General features: G+C 41.7%; 1 protein-coding gene across 1 annotated transcript in view; it reads right to left on the bottom strand.

Annotated features, from left to right (window-relative positions):
- RFTN1 (raftlin, lipid raft linker 1) overlaps nt 1-20,072 on the bottom strand; it is a 93,157-nt gene that overhangs the window by 68,814 nt on the left and 4,271 nt on the right. Inside the window, exon 2 of the mRNA XM_027451013.3 lies at nt 15,175-15,330. Within this exon, the coding sequence (XP_027306814.2) occupies nt 15,175-15,319 (145 nt within the window). The 5' untranslated portion in view covers nt 15,320-15,330. The remainder of the gene's footprint in view (nt 1-15,174; nt 15,331-20,072) is intronic.

The raw sequence follows: 20,072 nt of genomic DNA, 5'->3' as shown, positions 1-20,072 counted from the left end.
ATGCTTTTGCTTCTCTCCGTTCCTAAATGTATTCTGCAAAACAAAGAATCATTTCTAAGACCTTCTAGGTCAAGGAGAGCCAGACCTGTTACTCTCTAATAACAAAATGTTACTGATAAAATAGTCTTCCTATATGGTTAGGACCTTTAAATAATGACTTAAGAGTGATTTAAAAAAAGGCAAAGAGACAGACTGAGTTTCCATCACTAGTTCTGGAAGGGTTCCCTGGAAGTATCTGTTGATGAGCAGCCCAATCTTTCCCCAGATTTACTATAACTGAAAAAACAAACAACAAAGCGGACAAGTAGTGCAAGAATGCAGCTTGACAACAAAGTCTTAGAATTATAAAGTATTTTATTCAGTGAGCATGTGGTGAAGAACAATGGAAATAATCCCCCAGAATATGTACAATTTTATCTATTTGATCATTTGAAAGGCTTCATCAAGGCATTCAACCCAGCTGGAAAAATCGGGTGGAAGATGGACTGCAGAGAAAGACAGATGCTGCATCTGAGCTGAGCATCCCCAAGTAAACAAACAACAAAACCAAACCAAAACAAAAAAGCGATTCTGACACGGTTCCAAACTTTACAAGACAATAACTTAACAAAAGACCATTTTTTCTGTCACTCTTTTTGTTCTTTTGTTTTGTGATTTGAGATAAAAGTAGATGCTAATTTTTTTTGCTTACTAATAATCTGTGCAATAATTGCTAGTGAATTAACCCATGCAATTTAGCACTATTTGTCAATTCTTGTATCGGTTGTTATTAAGAAATTCAGGAAACAATTGTTCAAATAAAAGAACACCAATAAAGGGCTTAGCAACTGAGGAACTACAGCAGTAGACTGGTATTTATTTACATTTCACCAGTAACTATATCTTGGCTCATCTCTAACTTTCTCAAAATCCCATCTATTTACTCGTAAACCTCATACCTCATTCTCTTTCAGATTTAAGGCCTTTTATCAAATCACTCGGAAACATACGGCACCTTTAGGACTTCTCACATCCTTGATGTCTTGAATTTTTTATGTGCCACGTAGTATGCGGAAGCCTCTGTATTCTCAGAATGAGATGAACTCTTTCAACTGATGACTGTTTAACTGAGACAGGTAATATTTTTGCAGTTCTTAACTCATCTGCCGACTGTCAAGCTTGTCTTTAGTGCGCTGATCAAGAGCTGCAGCTCACACCAAAGGCTTAATGAGATTCTCCTCTCCTTGAAAAGGACTGTTTCTTTCAGAAAAGTAGCTAATCAGTGCAAGTCTCAAGTTGAGAGGATGATTATTTGGGGAGGGGGGGAGAAGGAAAGGAAGGAAGCTGAGAGGTCCTTACAATTTTAACTAAACAGAGCTCCATTTATATGAATAAGCAGGCTTTGGGGAAAAAAAAATAATAATAAATGGCTGGAAAGCCTTAAACTTGCAGGTCCTGTACAAGACCTTACCACAATGCCAGGGTTAATATTTACCAGTAAGAGCCACAGCAGCTACCTACAGTGGCTGAGTAAGCATTGGACTCAGATGAGAACTCTTGTGTGTCACCTTGCATTTGGGAAACCCCATCACACTGCTGCTAATCTTAAATTTATCACATAGTACAGTGTGTGACAAGTATAAAGTCACTTGCAAAAGCATGACTGCACACAAACCAGGAGTTTGCTGGGTGTGCAAGCTTTATCATAGGAAGCAAGCCGCAATTTCATCAGTAAGTATGTCACCTGGACTCCTCCCAAGTCCAGTATATCCCAAATTTGTTTGGCTGCAGAAAGACAAAACCCAGCCCCTGAGACTTGTGTTTAAGCTACAGAACATAAACATGCAACACACTCCAGGGTTTTGCCAGGACACCTGAACTAGTGGCAAAGAAGCTTGTTGGAAACTGGAAGCAAGACTAGCACAGTGCTGAGCAAATGCTAGGAAGTTCTTGTCCTCCACACAATTCTTCCAAATTGTGTTCCTCTCCTTACGTGATGAGGCAATCTGGAGGCCTGCATCAATGTTTATCAGCTTTGTAACATGTCACAGGTGTAAGAGTAATTTTTTAAACAGGATTTCACCGAGAAATTACATTGCAGACTTCTGAAGTTGCTGCAGACTGGCCATGACTGGTAGGCAGGTGTCAGATGTACCTGGAACTCCCTCAACGTTAAGCTGAAGCCTAATGGAGAAAGGCACATCACACCAGGTCCAATATGAGATGTTTACTTGGCAGCATCCTTATACATTTTACAGACAGAATACGTATTAAACTTCCTAATGCACACACACAGGCTTTGAAAAGCAAACCAGAAACAATAGTATTGTGTAGACAATACCTACCACAGACATTGTCTCTACAAGAAGTCAAGGTAAAGAAAGCACAGGTCAGGCGTTCGCACACAAAACCCACGCAGATGCCGTACGAGACTAACCTCAAATACAATTAACACTTGAAACACAATGATTAAAGTTTGCAAGCTGCATTATTTTGCTGAGTACAATATTCATAACCTTAATTTAAATTGTAGTCACAATTATGCTTGTTGCTAAAGCAACAGTTCTACCTATTTACAGAACCGGGCAATGGAAATGCAAATTCTGCAGTTTCCGTGCACAATAGATGCGATAGATTCCAACTATGTGAATGTTTTCACGTTATTCTACACACAAAATTGAAATTGAATGCTGAACTGCGCTAGAAATGATAGCATTTTAAGGTTTAAAGTAACCTTTCATTGTTCAGTAATAAAACAAGTCTAGCACACTCAGGGGCTGCTTTTCATGCCACTTTGTGAATTAAAAACAAAACAAAACACAACAAGGTATCATGAAAGATCCTAAAGGGATCTGAACCCAGAAATATAGGTTGTCTTCTTCAGTCCAAAACCACGTGCCTGCCTGCACACAATGCTATGGGTCTTGTTCAGGCAGAGCTTGATAACAAGCCTTGTCGGGATGCCAGCCGCAGCCCCTCGCCGGGTGTCACTTTTGTTAACCCAACATGAAGGCATACCTCCGGCAACAAAAGTCTCAAAACACTGAAAACCCATGCAATGCCGTGTCGTCTCCTGTCACTTAGCGAGTCAAATGATATCTGTCCCTCCGTGTTTACTGTCACCCATCACCCTGGAGGGTTTGCAGTTCGTGTGTTCAGCTTTGCCTGTCTCTTTATATTCTTTCCCTATTTTAACTGCTCTGCTTCCTCTATATGATCCCTCCTTTCTGAAGACCTTGTCTCCTCTTTCACCCCCTTCTATTTTATGGCACTTTCTTTCCTCCTGCTGTCCTTTCCCCACGGTGACATCTGCCACTCTGAAGATCCAGCATGGTGCCACCCAGGGCCTTAAGGAAACAACATTGCCTGTCAGCCTCTACCAAGGGAAAAATCAAATTTTCTCAGGCACAAGATAACTCAGTGACATTATCTGGAGTTGCCAATATGATGACTGCCTTTGGGTGCAAGAGAACCAGCAGTCATGTAAAGCTTAAGATGATTAAAGCAGTTTCCTTGTAACCAAAAGGCAACAACCACGTGTGGACAGGTGGCCCAGCTTCTGTTACAGAACAGATCTTCAGGTGAAAGCACTTCACCAAATCTGCTGCCTAGTTGGACCTTCATCCTCTGAAACCCAGCTTCCTCATTTGGGAGAGCCAGGGGAGGCTGAAGCCTCAGGCACCACTTCTGTGAGCCTGCAGGTGAGATCCACAAGGACACATTGGGAACCATCTTGTGCCAGCTCCATGCCATGGCCAGCATCAGCTCGCTTTGCCACAGCCCATGACTCCAACCTGGAGAACGGCTTCTCTAAATATTGTGTTAAGATGGAGGGGAAGAATAACATTCACGGTGGATCACAGGCCTCAGGTTTGCAGAAAAGCAATGCATACCATCAGTCTCACCACAAAAACTATTTTACAAGACATTTCTTGTGGCCATCAGCTGCAAGGCCCCTTCCCTGCCCAAACTCAGGGGAACTACTGGCCGACATCACACCACTGGCTCCACACGCAGTGTTTGGGGTCTCCTGGCCCATGACCTACAACAGCATGCGTCCAGGCCGGGGTGGTTCCAGCTCTCTGAACACAGACCTCCCAACCTCCTCTGTTTTCAGGGTGCAGCAGCAAGAAAGCTATGGCAGAGAGAATGGACTAGGGATATTATGGCTCACAATAGGGCCAACACAGGTCTTGGCTGCTGCATTCCTGTGTGGAAGAGTCTGGAGGCACTTTTTAGGATTGAGGGATTCTCATCATGAAGACCCTCTGAGGCAGGTACAGCCAGAAGCCTAGGAACAGAAGTGGCAGTCCACTGCCTCTGCAAAGGACAGCAGAGAAGGGACAGATGCTTGTCAAGGAAGAGATGAATGCTACTTTGCTAAGAATAAGGAAGATTTACTCTCCATACTGCAGGACTTAAATCAGCCTGTATTGCCTTCCTCACCCTTAAAACTGTCTCCTCTCCGAGACATGGAAGCAGGACTGACTTTACCACTCTTCCCTTTGTCAGTTCTCCCTCCTTTGTCGTTTCTCAGAAAAGCAGGGTAGGAGCAAATTCACCCTTTCCCCGTCATTATCCTGCGTGGTGCACTGCTGGTAGTTTTTGACTACGCTTTTCCCTAACTCAATCCCAATCCCCAGTCCGTGAGGTTTCCTCAGGGTCATTGAGACAGCTGCCAAAGCCATCTGTGAAGAGGAAGAAAAGGTCAAAAAGGGCATTGAGAGAAAAGAGACACAGTGACTATGCCTATCTAGAAGAAATAAGTGGTCAAATGGCAGTAGGAAAGGAGTGAATCTAATTTTTAGACACTCAGCTCTACTGCGCATCTATGAGAAGGAAGGATTTGGAGGATGGCACTGGAGACCTTGGTCCTGACTTAACCCACTATAGATGTACCCTCCCTCCCCAAACTGGTTAGCCACAGACCAATAGGTACTGCGATCATGAGACTCCACAGGACGATAACAATATCTTCAAGAGCAGGTTTAGACTCTCAAAATTCATCCAGTCATGGTGTCGTGGTTTAACCCGGCCGGCAGCTAAACACCACGCAGCCGTTCGCTCACCCTCCCCCCTCCCTCTCTGGGACGGGGGAGAGAAATGGAGAGTGAAGCCCGTGAGTTGAGATAAAGACAGTTTAATAAGACAGGAAAATAATAATAACAAAATAATAATAACAATAATAATAATAATGATACAATGGTGATAATACGAAAGTAATAGTATGTACAAACAAGTGATGCACAATGCAATTGCTCACCACCCGCTGACCGATGCCCAGCCTAACCCCGAGCAGTCCGGCCACCTCCCCCCAGCTAGCCACCCCTATATATTGTTTAGCATGACGTCAGATGGTATGGAATACCCCTTTGGCTGGTTTGGGTCACCTGTCCTGGGTCTGTCCCCTCCCAGCTCTTACTGCACCCCCAGCCTGCCCGTTGGCAGGACAGAGCAAAAGGCTGAGATGTCCTTGGCTTAGTATAAGCACTGCTCTGCAACAATTAAAGCATCGGGGTGTTATCAGCACTCTTCTCATCCTAAGCCAAAACACAGCATTCCACCAGCTACTAGGAAGAAAATTAATTCTGTGCTAACTGAAACCAGGACACATGGCATAGCTTGGAACAACTGCAAGTTGTGACCCACCAAACCAACCTCAGTGCAGAGAACCAACCATCAACCTTACCAGTCCAATCTTGTGTCCCACACCCTTCAGTGGAACATGGGCAAAGCACACAGACAACAGGGAAAACTCAAGAAAGTAACACACGGTCCATGTCTTCCTCCTCGGACTGAAGAAAGTCAGCTCGTCTGGTGTGTGCTCACATAGGAGCTGCCACAGCTGCAGAAGGAAGCCATTTTGTGGCCTCAACTCCATCATTGGCCAGCGGGGAAAAAAAAGTCACATAGCATGTGTGAAAAAGTAGGAACAGAAACAAACCAGGAACAGAAGTAAGAACAGAAATTAGACTGCTTTCTGCACGTGAAAAATTAAAGAACAAGCATCACTGGCTGAGACAATGACAAGCTACCGCTAACTACACAAAATGGACACAGGGACAAAATGGCACCTTCTAGACTGGCCCCCAGAAGACGGGCTTGAGAGCCAAAAAGCAGACATTTGTAACAAGATACCTTTCCTTCAGATGGCTTTGAGGCATATGTAGCGGGATGTCCCGCTGACAGGAGAGCACACCACCTCCTGTCCAAAGTAAAACCCTCACAATGCAACTAATGAGGCCTAAACTCCTCAGAAGCACCTGCCACAGTGACCTCCTCCTGCACCACACTGCTTGCTTGGGACATGCATAGTCTGACACTGGCCAGTGCTGAGCTACGGACCCTGGGGTCTGACCCACCAAGAAACTGCTACAGGTTCTATGAAATAGCTGAAGGTCCACAGTTCCCATGACAATAGAGATTCTTCATCCTTCCTATGGGAATATCACAAAAATGAGAGTAAACAAGAAAATCCCACACAATCAAGGTGTATCTACTCAGCATTTTCTTTTCAGTACAACTGAAGAAAAGTGACTTCTCACAGTAAAGAACAGCTGACAGCAACAATTCCTCTTTTCTCTCAAACAAGGTGTCCTCCACTCACAATAAACCAATTCCAAACTTATAATTCGCATGAGCTTTTAGCCAAATAGCAACGGTTATTTCCAAAATCAATGACTGTGAACTGCATTGAAATTAAAAGATTGCACAGATTTTGTGTATCATCTTTTATCTTGCTGGTGTCAAGAAATTTGTAGTAACAAGTCATACAAAGACTAAACAAGTTACTGCAGAGATCATGCCTCATCACTTCTGTCCCATAATAAAGCCCTAAGACAATTATTATTTAAAGTTACAAGCCACTGTGTGTCCCAGTTAAACACAAGGGAAGTTTTGTTTATTAGAAAACAGGATTAGGCTCCTCTGGCTTGAAGAATCTCATCATTCCACCAGAAACGCCTGTCTACCAGCCACATAGACTGCCAAATCTGGTTCCTTGGCTCTTGAACAGCATCAGGAGATGAAAACCACATGAAGATTGGAAAAATGTGCAAAGCCAGAGGCAAAAGAAAAGACAAGGCCACTCAGAAAGATCATGTGCAATGCCTTAGTTACTGATAGGATGGAAAAGTTTCTTGGATGTTCAGAGCTCTTTTTAGACAGATCTGTAAGTATTTTTCCACGATTTGAGTTAATTACAATTAGCATTCATTTATGTATGACGTATGGTATGTATCTATTGTAAGAATTCAGTAATTGCATTAAGAAGAAGCTTCAGCTAACGGAGTAGATACAATCGACAACTACATGGTAAGAATGGAGTATTGTAGCTACCCATTCTTCAGTCTAAGAATGGATACAGACTAGGAAAGTTAACACAAACATGACTATTGCAGCACCCATATTTTTTCCAGAGTGGAATCCGTGAATAGAAAACATCTTGCAGATGTTCCTTTCCTCCCTTGTCCATTTTGCATTTGCACGCACCCGCTGCCGAACCACAGAGGCAGAATCCCCGTAGAAAAAGTGGCTGTTACACTGCTCGATGTATTTGGGGTGAGATTCCACCACAGTATCTAAAAGAAATCTTTTTTTTTTTTTTTCCAATCACAAGCTGAAAACACCAGTCCAAAACACATCATATGCACATTCTTTGACATATTTGATACTTCTAATACACTTACCATATTGTATCTAGGCTTCCATCTAGCCTATTTTAACACAAAATAGCAGTGCCACAGTTCGGCTGGGTCTTCAGGAGACAGGCAATACCTGCAACTTTTTTCTATTTGAAATTTGAAAGGTACACGTAAAGGCTATGTAACTATTAAGATATGAGCTTGGAAACTTAATTAATAATATTGACCAACTTCTTGCTTTAGTTTCTGTGAGAAGGGTGTTTTTAAGGCCACGATTTACCAGCTAAAGCACTGAATTGAACAGGATCTACTCCCAGTTCTGTCGCAGCCATCGTCTGACTTTAGATAAAGCTCTTCATCCCTGCTGCTGTGGCACAATTAAGTGCAGCCATAAAGCAAAACCTGACAGGCTGAATGTTCATGTCCTTATGTATTACCCATCTCAATAATATAAATGTCATACAATACATACATGAGCACAACTATTACACACACATTCTCTCTTCTGTATGTATAAGCATATCTAGATCTGTACATCAATAACATGTGCGTATGGTCTCCCATAACAAAAACCTATATAAGATAATTATGGAAAGCAAAGCCCGTATTTAGAAACTAGAATATCTCTTACAGATTGTACTCAAGTTATGGATCCTTAGTTAAAAGCCAACAACAGTAAAGAAGTTCAAGTTATTTCTAACAATTCCATAAAGCAAATACATTTATGATGTAATTTATTACATTTATTAAACTACTAACATATGGAATGTTCCTTTTATGTCAAATTGCAAGTTTCCCAAGACACGCAAGTAAGTTTTATAAACTGCTACAGCACAAACATTTCATTTTGCTGTGACTTACAGTGGCAAGCCCTGAAGGGTTACACATTACTAGACTGCAATTCACTTGAAACAAAATACCTGCATGCTTTAGAGAAGCCAAAAAAAATCACTTCTTTACATTTGCATTAATGGAAAGGACTGAAGCCCAGACCCAGAAAAGCCCTTATGCTGATTCTTTTTATCATGTGCATATTTTCATGTGTAAAAAATCTAAGTTGAATGGGATCTGCATATGGACAAAGCTGAAATCAAGGGGAATCGTTAACAGAATCTGAGATACGCAGAAATAACCCATTGGCCTCTTCCACTCATCGTCTTACTGCTCTTAATATGTTATATATTAATATCCTCTCAAGCAATGTTTTAGTCTGTCGTACATGATCGATATACAGTCTGGTTCAAGCTATCACATCCCATTAATAACCTAACAATATTTTGCCTTGCTAATTTTATTTCATCACTCCTGAGGACAAAATGATGGTAACTAACCCAGGCAACTGGAAATACAAAACTGGAATGCTAATTTCATCTATGTTCCTTTGCTTACAAAAATGAAAACAGGAAATTAAATAACTTCACCAATGGAGAAACAATTGCTTTTACTAGTCTTAAATCAAATAAGAACACCTGCAAATGCAGGGTCTTTTTTCAGATATACAGCCACTTGCTCAGAGGTTTTTGTTGTTGTTGTTCTGCTTTTTTTCCCTCTCTCAAATGAATGGTGAAGAGAAACAGAAAGCAGAAACGAGGCACAAATAACTACTTAACGTAATATAAAAATTACTGATAGGAAGAGATGGTAAGCACTGAAGTCGACAATGCATATTACATTTTGTAGCAAACAATTTCCTGATAAAAATGCATATAAATTCTGTGGAGAAAATACCTTCTCTATCCCCAGCTTGCACACTTCCCACTGTGTGACACTTCCAAGTTCCAATCAGATTATTCTTTCCCCTCTCTGAGGGAATAACTGAGGTTTTTTCAATTAAATTAACTACATAGACTACACACAACTGAAATTTAATCCTATATTAAGAATATGTCCATATTGAAATGCTTTTTTAAATTTTGATTCTAATATAATTATATGTTTTATAAAGGTTCATTAACCCATATGTGCCTTTATTAGAAAAAAAGCAATAAAAGCCCAGCCATATCAATTGTAATAAAGCTGCAACTACCTTTTTTTTTTTTGAGCAGCAAAACTGGCCCAAAGCATCAGTGTATAGTAGCCAGAAGCTTGCCAGAACTTGAAAGACGGATCCACTTACCAATTTATATTGTTTTATACGTACATACGTATATATGCATACATATAAAAATGCCTCAAATCAGAAAGCTTAGTAAGCGTGTAGTAAGTTTGTTATTCAATGAGTATTGGCCTGGTAATACAGTCCTTAGGCAACAACAGTTAAAACACTTCAGCAAAACAAAGTAGGGTGGAATTGTTGAAATATAACTAATAACCTTACTTTTAAAATAATTTTCTTTTTTTTTTTCACTAAAGAGAAGAATTATTGACAATAAGGATAAAAACCATATGCCCTTGTGTTCACATTATGACTTCAGAACTTCTCTGGGACATGTGAAATGTTGTTGTTTTTCATTCCATCAGTCAAAACATCTGGATTTTAGTGGGTTTATAGCACAAACGGCTTGTTCAGACTATAGCCTTTCCCCATTTAAAAAAATTTATATCCCCATTTCATTCTCATCACATGGCTAGCATATGTTTCATGCCAACTTTATTCAAGGCCAAAACCTGTCATAACTCATCAGGCCAAAGCATTACTACAGGAATCTAAAGCAAAGCAAAAAGAGATCCAATCAAGTCAGTAAAACCAAACCAAAAAACTCAAACTCTACCCTAATCTGAGGAGAAGCCCTGAACCCTTGCTCTCTCAGAGGGTCATCAGAATTGAAGAGGCAGAAGAAAGGAAATAAAGGATGAAGAAGAGGCAGAGTTCAGTTTCTGTACAATCTGTCATTCTGAGTGAAGTTTTCCAAAATAAGTAGACTAGATCCTAACAGGGCAAGAACACAGATTGTTTAAATATTTCTCTTTCAAATCAAATAACAAACCAAACAAACCAGCTTGCCCCACAGAGTCACTGTTGAAAACGTGTGTGCTTTATATTAAGGCTCTTCCGTTTGTGAGCGTAGGCCCTCCTCAGGTACACATGACATTTACCTCCTATTTCCAGTGAAACAGAAATACATGGCACCTTGGAGATAAGAGGTACAAGATGATCAATATTCACTTCCTTTTATTATACCGAGATGGATGCAAAATAAACTTTTTTTTTTTTTTTTAACTTATGAGGGTCATACAATCTTTTTATCTTTTTTTTTTTTTCTTTCCAGTGAAGTATACACACACAGACACTAACTCGTCTCTCCTGGCTTTACAGCAAAAGGATTTACTGCAACACGAATCTGATGCAACTGCCTTTTACTTTCCTCAAATTCTTTCTTGTTAGGAAATCCAATTATTGTCACTTAGCATTTGTCTCCCCTCAACGTCAGGGCGTCCAGATGAGCCGCAAGGCTTCTTGCTGAATAAGGCCTCGTTATTCTGAAGCAAGGACAAGCCAGCAGAGAGCTGGAAGAAGACTGGGCCTGCAGATAATGCTACTGAGAGCAGGTTTTGGAAGAAGTGAGTGCCCTCCATGCCACCATGGCATGTCCCCACCAGGAGGGGCAGGTCTCCCACACGGTGTGGCCCAGGGGCATGGCAGGAAAGCAGGCAGAAAAATGACTGCAGGTGAAACCTGTCAGAAGAAAGCTGGAGAGAGACCTGGCACAGGGCACAGTGACAAGCAAGACTGACTCAGTAATGGGATGAACTTTGTAAGAGGATGGTGAGGTGGGTTCATTTCGGGAGCTGGAAGAAGCTCCACATTGCAGCTGGGACCGCCTCACAACTCACCACTGCCACCAGGGAGAAGGCCCCACTCTTCCTCTGCACCTCCTATGGCATGTTGCTACCCAGCAACGAGCCATCCAAGTTAGAAATCTGTTAATAGCTTCTTTAACAAAATCTGTGCTGATTTTACCGATTTAACTCTGGTGAAATCTGCTGTGATCTCACCAGAGGGAGAGCAGCAGCCCATGTAAGCTTTGGGCAGTACAGACAACTGCAGGGTAGCACACAGGATGATATTGTCAAAGGACAATGCTGAAGATGGACTGAGACTTCTTGCAAGAGGCAACCTTAATGGAAAGGGAAGGCTCGTGAGCAGACACTGTACAGCCAAGAAGATAAAAACCCAGCAAACAACAAGAGAAAACCCCTTGAGGGGGCTTCCCTCAAGGTTCTGAAATGTGCAAAGTGCTCCTTGTTCCTCAAGTGCTAACCTGCTTTCGATGAAAACCCCACATTGCTATCTGTTATCACACTTGCTCAGTCTGGCAAATCTAAGGGTTTTAATTCTGAAGAACCATGAAGATTGTCAGTGTTGTGGCACATAATGGGAACTGATGGGTTCTTCATACTCTGCTGTTCTTAAAAGTGTGGCAGTCTTTCTCTAGACACTTTACTTTCTAGTGTGTCAATCCCTTAACACCGGGAATGTCAGAATGAAGGTTACACTTGCAACCTTAATTCAGTCTTTTGCATGCATACGTTATTTATGCAGTACTTAAATAAGCCGTCTAACACGATTTGCCATTGGACATCTGTCTTGGTGTACAGCATGGCTTGAGTTTGGAAGTGAATAAAAATATATAATAAAGGAGCATATTGCTTTACCTTCCTTCAGCTGTGTATGTCAGAAGGTAAACTAACCAAAGACAGCAAGAAAAACTAAGTTTGTGGCTAATACAGCAAATGACCAGCAGGATAGCATTTTATTCCCACTTCCAACTATGTCAGTGTCCTGTATCTTCCTGGCTGCATGCTCTCACCACTTACACCTACACCAGCATTTTCTGACCCTCCACAAGACACTGACCACTGCAAAGCCTTCTGCCAGGCTGACAAGTTACATGAGTTCACAGAGATGACACAGGTGAAACAGAGCACTATCTCTCCACTTACAGGCACAGAAAACTTAGGTCCTCTTAGCTGCCTATGAAACTGCAACTAAAACATAGACGGCGTTCTGGAAAGCGCTGTCTGGTTTTCAGGATTTTAGATTTGAGAATAAATGCGGTTCCAAACTGCAAATGTGATCAGCATCCACACTGATGACTATAAGTCCATGAAAGCTGCTTTAGGAACACATGAAAAAACACTGAAGACTTGGAAAACTTCTGGCTGTGTATTAGCTTCCATTTGAAAGTGGAGCTAATCATATCCCTCTCACCATTAAGATTAAAGGCTTGCAAGAGATACAGGTGGCAGAGCAGTAAATATTACAGAGAAGCCTCAGAGAAAAATGAATAACCATCTTCAGAGCCAGATCCACTGATGTTCTAAATAAGGCCTAAAGTAAAGATACAGTAAAACACCAAGCAGCCACTCGTAATTTAGCATGGCTTATTCTAAAAAGCATACGAAGCAGAAAACCTGTGGAAAAGATGATGTCAGGATATATACGCACTTAAAGGGCTAAAGTAGATTCACAGAAAACAGACTTCACACTCCAAATGTTCTTTTTACACAGCTGTGAGCAATTCATTTTTAGAAACATCTGAATCCATGCAGGCATAGGTGAAGCACTCATCATTAACTCTGATTATCTGCAGAGGTTATTTCTGAGCAAAAAATAGAAAGGAACCAGCGACTCTCTTGCTATTGAGAAAAACCTGGAACATCCTAACACTATGTAGGAGGCCAGGAGCCTTCATACAGCTGGTGACATGAACAGGGGGGAGCTGCAGAACCCCAGGAGCTCACAGTCATGGGTGATAGTTAGGAAAAAAAGCAAGAACCACAGCTTCCTGCCCTCCTCACCTGCCCACCTGCTGGTAGCTTCAGAGATCAGAGTGATGGGGATACAACATGCCAAATCAGAACTCAGTTGGAGCTGAACAGCTTATACTCACTGGAAGACCAAAGAATTTGATAAAAGTACTTCTATTCCCAGTCTCTTTAAAACCACGTGTCCTAAAATCCTAATAAAACAATCAAGGGCGAGTGAGGAAAGCGCACAAAATATGCTTTACAGCAAACCTACCCACTTAACTGGACTTACAAAGTCTGGGTTTAATTTTTTGCTCTGTGCCAGACATCCTCTGTGCCTCAGGCAAGTCACATGGCTGTCGGGTGTACTGGTTTCACCCACACGGTGACAGAGATACATCCTTCATGAGGGATCAGGAGAACACACACATGAAACCTTGTGAGGCATTCAGCCAGGGCAGCAACGAGCGTCACAGAGGAGCCCATACAAGTGAGCCCTCAATACTAATTCATTGCCACTAATTCCATCTCTCTGAAAGCTGTCAAACTGTCAAGCAATAGAGACTCAGACTGTTCACTCTGAAATAAAAATAAATAAACGTGGAAGCAGCTATAATACATAAACATGGAAAAACAATTTCTCTCCAATTTGTTTGGTGCTCTCGGTCACTGCAGTGCATCCCAATTAGTGTAAAAGCAAATGGAAGAGTATGAGAGACACAAAGTCTGCACAGACAAATTTCTCAGCTCCTGCACTGCCTACAAAATCACACTCCTGTCCAACCACCTACTCCAAACCTCCACTTTTTTCAAAATACAAGCTCGCTTGCAACAAGTTGTAGAAAACAACAAATTCACGTTAACCTGGGGTTGAACACACTGAACTGCACCGAGAGAGATGTCACGTAAAACAATGTGCTAGCAACTCTTTGTCTCGCACAGAGAGAGACCTACCGCTTTGGCTTTTCCTTTGACCTGACTTGCAAAACACGAAGTAGCAGCACACTGCAGGGCAACAGCAGAGAGGCTCTAGCTGGCACCCAGCCAGCTAGCTGTAACACATTTTGGTGCTGTGTTGTTTTATATATAGCAAGAAGCAGGTCCCAGCCTTCTGCTCGAGCTTCGGATTTCCAAATGGTGTGAGGAGTAATTGCTTGTAGAACAGGCTAATTTTGAAGTGAATGAGGGCACAGGCGATGGTGTGAGCAATACTGGCAGAGATGCTCAATGTCAATCAGCAAGAGAAAAAATGGAATAGCTACGGATCGTCATGAGAATTAAAGCAGACTACTTCAGATATCAAAAAAAGGTAAAAATCACATGAGGCTGGACCCTCACTTCTTTGATGTTTTAGATCTTCAGGGTCTCCCATTGCTCTGTTTCCACCCAGGAGTACACCTATTGGTATTTGTAACCATGTAAGAGTTATTTAAGGTAAGATTGCAAAGCTGAGAACACCAACTTTAACCTCTCAAATTACTCCTGAGGGAGCACAGAGCGCAGAGGAGGAGGAAGAAAAAATGAGTAGTAAAGTATATAACCTGCCAGACTTGAATCACTTTACCATATGAAACCTGGACAAAATGCAAATTAAGGAAATGAACTTACAGCCTTAGAGTGACAAAAAAAATGTGGGTAAACAGAATCGAAAACCTGAGAATCTACAAATACTTATGGTTAAAAATTCACAGAAAATTCTCACTAAGATCTCTGCATGTAAACACTATGAATGAAGAGAAAGCATTTACTTAAACTAAAAGACATTTTAAAAACTATTACACACACTATTCTAAAACCATTATAGAGCAATTAACTTGCCAATTTGTGCAGAAGAAAATCTGAAGTAAAACTGTGTACTTACCATCGTTTAGTGTTGTGAAGTCCAAGAATCGATATTCATAGCTGACATCTATCTTGGTTTCTACCTGGGGCCTCTTCAACGTTGAATAGATGTTACCAGGTCGTTTTTCATCATGCTTCTCTAGTTTGTTCAACCCACAACCCATTTCAGCAGCTCCTGATGCAAACAGACAAGGAAAGGAAAAAAGGAAAATGAATAAACGTGTTTTGTTTTTTTTTTTCCTTCAAGTTTCATTCACCACAGTATAACATAATGAAGATTTTTAGTTTTAAAAATGCAAACTACCTACAAACTATATGAAATAGTGTAATTGAATAAACGCTCAGATAGTAAATGAAGTATATACCATTCATATCAAGCCCCGGGCACGCTTTTATTTTATTGGAAAACTGACAGTTTAATGCATGTATTCTGCATCTTTCAAATGTATGCAATAATATACTCTGGGAGACACATAGTGCATTATAGAAAGTGGCTGAAAAGGCAAAATAACTTGCTAATATATGGGCTGACAACTTAATAACAATTTTTATATGAGCAGTTACTATGCAAGCACATAGTATTGTCTTTTAAACAGACCTTGGTAACATTCAAATTAACAAGATTTATAATTCAATAGACAAAGCAGGTTTGCAGAGAACTACCAGCATCTAGGAAACCAACTCATTTCCTTCCACCTTATTTTTTCGGGCTAGCCACCAGAAATAATGGCACGTTGTAGAAGACTTCGTCAAAACAGAAGAGGTGCACGACCCCAGAACTGGACTAGATCAGTCTGGCTGCTTTAATAAGCTGCCCGTCCCCAGCATTTTAAAGGATTACTCCTGACACTCATTTCAGCTACACGTTAAAGGTTTCTGGATATCCTGCACGTTGTGGCTCATCTGAGTATGGCAGAACTCAGTGAAAATACCCGTGCTGCAAGGAGAAGGCAAGTCCTCTCATTCCTCTGCTGGTGTGGCTGAGGCAAATTGTTTCAGGCAGCAGTCACGATGAGAAGATGAAGACGTACCAGCCAGGCACCTGAGGTTTTCATTACAACCCACTGAACATCCTGTCTCTGCCTACAAAGAAGAACCAACACTTCTGGGAAGGGAACAGCCATCACCTCAGCAGCTTCTGTCACGAACTACCACTGCCTTTTCCTTGACACACAAGACACGGGCCTGAAGTGGAGAATGAAAAAGTAACTCGGGTTTCCTGTGTCTCCTGTGGTGTGCTTCCACAGCTTTGTTCTCCAAAGCTTTGAAACCGTCAGCAAATTTCCAGCACAAACATATCCGGAATCTACCTGCATACTTACTTACGCTCGTATTGCAGTTTAATGGGTTTGGTCCCTCCATCATTATTTCCCTGTAAAGCCATTTTCAAGAAGAAATACCATATTGCTTCCCGTCTTGCTAGAAGAAACGTGCTCGAGCCTTTTCTGCCACTCCTGAGACAGCAGCTCTCTGTTCCCTTCACCCCCCCACCAGCCCTCGTTTGCACTGCTCCTGTTTTCATTTCTCCATTTGCGCCCAGGTGACCGTGTGCTCAGAGAGAGACCCTACCAGTGCCTACCAAAAGCACGGTAACACTTCCCCATCCCTCCTGCAAATAAATTGGGGCAGCATTTTTCACAGCCGAGCCGCACGCACCGTTTACTGTCATCTTCCTATTAGCCAGAGAGCCCATTTATCCTCATTTGTACCCAGCATGGCTAATTGCAGAGTGCCCTATCTGCAGCAGAGATCTCTTTAACTTTGCTCTATTGCTTTACATTCCCAGCCCTTACACACCCCTTAATACAAAGCCACGAGCAAATATATTGAAATGGGACTGACCAACACATCACACCTCAAAAAAAACCTCCAGTAGAAAGTGGAAGCAGGAAGAACATTTGCTAAAACAGCCTGCAGCAGCAAGAAAATCAGGCACGCTGCTTGTGTGCCTGAACTTCGAGCGTTTGGGGATTCATCCAACAGCAAACAGCTTCACCTGGTTGTTTAAGCAGGAAAGCAAGAACTACGCTGTTTTAAACACTTCTCTGTTGGAAAGCAAGGTCTGGGGAGTTTTTTGATTCTGTAAATTTAAGGCTAAAAAAGCTCAGGATCCGCTTCTGTTCCTCCATCCATACTTTCTGCTAGTATTTTTGAATGCTATGATTTCTTTTTTTGTACCAACAACTACTATACTGTGTTAAAAATAATTATTTTTCATATATTTAGCAGCTTCTTCCTCTTGCCCGTGTAATGTGACTAGCACAAGTCTAAGCCATTATTTTCATGGATAGATGTACGCTGTACATTAACGTACCTAACGAGATACTACGAGGATCTTCAGAGGCTGTCACGGGCCACGTCTATGCAATGCTTCACAAATAGGACTTTACACGGAAATATGAGGGAAGGATAAAAGTTATAAGAGATAAAGCACGAGATGAGTATAAATAAATAAAAAATGAGTATGTTGTAGACTCGGGGACTGAGGTAGCAGTGCTAACAGCTGCATCGAACTCCTGCAGGTGCCAGTGATGCCCTGTAACTCACACGCTGAGCGCCTGGGACGGCGTTTCCTCGGACGGCAGCGGGGGCCGCGGGAGGGGACCCTGGGGACTCGGCGTTTCGCATCTCAGGGAGTTCTGCATCCTTCCCTAAATTGGGGTTAGAGTGCTGGCACATCAGAGGCTGCTTTTCCAGTGCTAGCTGTGGGTGCTCTCCCTCGCTCCTCCGTCAAACCTGGCTGAGAAACGTGGCCTGCCCTCCCGGCACATCCCAGTGGTGATCTGCAAGCCAACACACAAGCCATCCCCTATGGAGATACCGTGCCTCCTCCCCTGGGACTGGACCAAAAGCACGGTTTTTTCCTACTAATTCACAGGGAGAATGCTTACTACAAGAAATGATTTTCACCTTCCCACTGCCTGGCTAAAACTTCAGATAATATCCTTGAGGACAAATACTTGCCATCATTCTTTACGTATAGACCATCGTATTTATGTTACTCAGTCACACAGTGTGAGGGAAAGGACGTTTTCTTTCAAGTCAAAAAGACTTGAAGGAAAGTAGAATTTCAGTAGAAAAAGTGAGTTTCACAACGCCACTATCTTTTCCACAGTAATTACGATTCAAGTGCTTCAGCACTAAGAAATAAATCTTTTGAAATAAAGTTCAGCCTTTGATAAAGGAGTCAATTAAAAAATCCAGGGATATATGAATACTTCAGGATTTCTAAAAGACGTGTGATTTCTAAAGGATTTCTAAAGGATGTGTGACAGATAAGTACTGAATCGCCACATTCTGCTCAGTGCTGTCCCCACAAACTTCCTACTGGGACACTTTGTTTTATCACCTCTCAAAATCTTTAACCAGTAGTTATTCTCCTCCCGTTCCTTTGCAGCAAAGTCACTCCCGTTCAGAGTCCTTCCACCCTCAAGCCTGAAAACATCTCTTTGCTTTTTAGTCAGAGAAATCAGGTTGTCAACAGGACACAATTCACCTTCCTTAATTTTCTGCATTCAAGGTATTGAAGAGTGCTGTGAGAAACGTTTCATCATTGATGCTTTCACAGCAAATCTCCACCCACTTTAGTCCCCTTTTTCAGCAGCTGCATTGTTTTGCTATCACAGATGTTTAAAGCTACTGTACTACCTGTATTTATCCTGGCTTTCTATAGCTGCTGTGGTTCTACAGCTTTTATTCAGTATTAAAGCAAAATATGATCACTGAATAACATTCACTTTTCAGTAAAATAATTAGAAAATCTTCGAAACCGTCACAAAGCTGATGAATATTTTGGTTCTTCACTAGGTTCTAAGACAAATTTTCTCATTTTCGTCAATTTAAAAATTAATTTATCAATCCACTAGTTCCATACTTAAACCAAATACCTTGAGCGATAGAAAAAGCAGCACCTAGTGAAGAATATTAACCACTGAAATGAAGATTTAGGTACAGGCTCTTGCAGCTACACGTGCTGGAAAAACTTATCCCATCTGCAGACTCACTTTTTATTGCGAATTAACCTTACGTGTACGCAATTATCTTTACGATTTCTAAAACTATTCTTGAGTTCAGGCACATGGTAAAACTAGAACTGAAACCCCGATCGAACAACAGATTTTTTAATCTGTATCTCATTTTCATTTTGCAAAGCATCAAAAAGGGAAGCAGCGATGAGTCGCAGAACAGCAGCAAAGACTATGGTCAACTAATTCCCAGGTTTGTCTTCTGGAGGACAACAAAGGCCCCACTGGCGATAGGGAAAGAACAGCTTGCTCCTGCAAACTGAGGCCAAAATATTACCCGTGTTTTGTACATCCCAAGTGAATTCCCACCTTGGGAGGCACAGGATAAGCCTCTTGCTGCCACATCCTCCTCTCCACCACTGAGCAGCGAAGAGCCCCACTCCCATGGCACATGACCGACCCCTGAGTGCTGCTTCCCCATCCAAGCTTTTTACTGAAATCGGCACCACCTCCTGCCGTGAGAAGCAGTCATCAAAAAAATTACAACAATTTGTAGTCAGCAGAAGAAAAAAAAACAGTATTTCCATTTTTAAGCACCTCCGTGATCCATGAAAATGAGTGTGTTTTGAATAAAACATCGAAATTTTTATAGCTCTTCTAGAGACCTGCCAAGTTTTCAACTCATCATCTCTGAACCTAAGCTTTGTTAAAATACTTTCAGCAGCTTGGGTTTGCTTTCTCACTTCCCTAGCTTGTGTTCAAAATAGATGAAATACAGCAAGTTCAGAACCACCAGAGAGCAACAACAAGCGCAGGAGAACACCATGTGGCTAACCATTTATTTTCTTGTTAATAATGGCTCGGGATGCCTCTTCAGGAGAAAAAGGGCAAAGAAGGGAAGAAAAAAACACCTTAACTTCTGTCTGATCTGGGGGGGTGACACGAACAGAGC

The sequence above is a fragment of the Anas platyrhynchos genome, chromosome 2 (genome assembly GCF_047663525.1).
Source record: "Anas platyrhynchos isolate ZD024472 breed Pekin duck chromosome 2, IASCAAS_PekinDuck_T2T, whole genome shotgun sequence".
NCBI lineage: Eukaryota > Metazoa > Chordata > Aves > Anseriformes > Anatidae > Anas > Anas platyrhynchos.
This window is presented reverse-complemented; position numbering and strand designations above follow the sequence as displayed.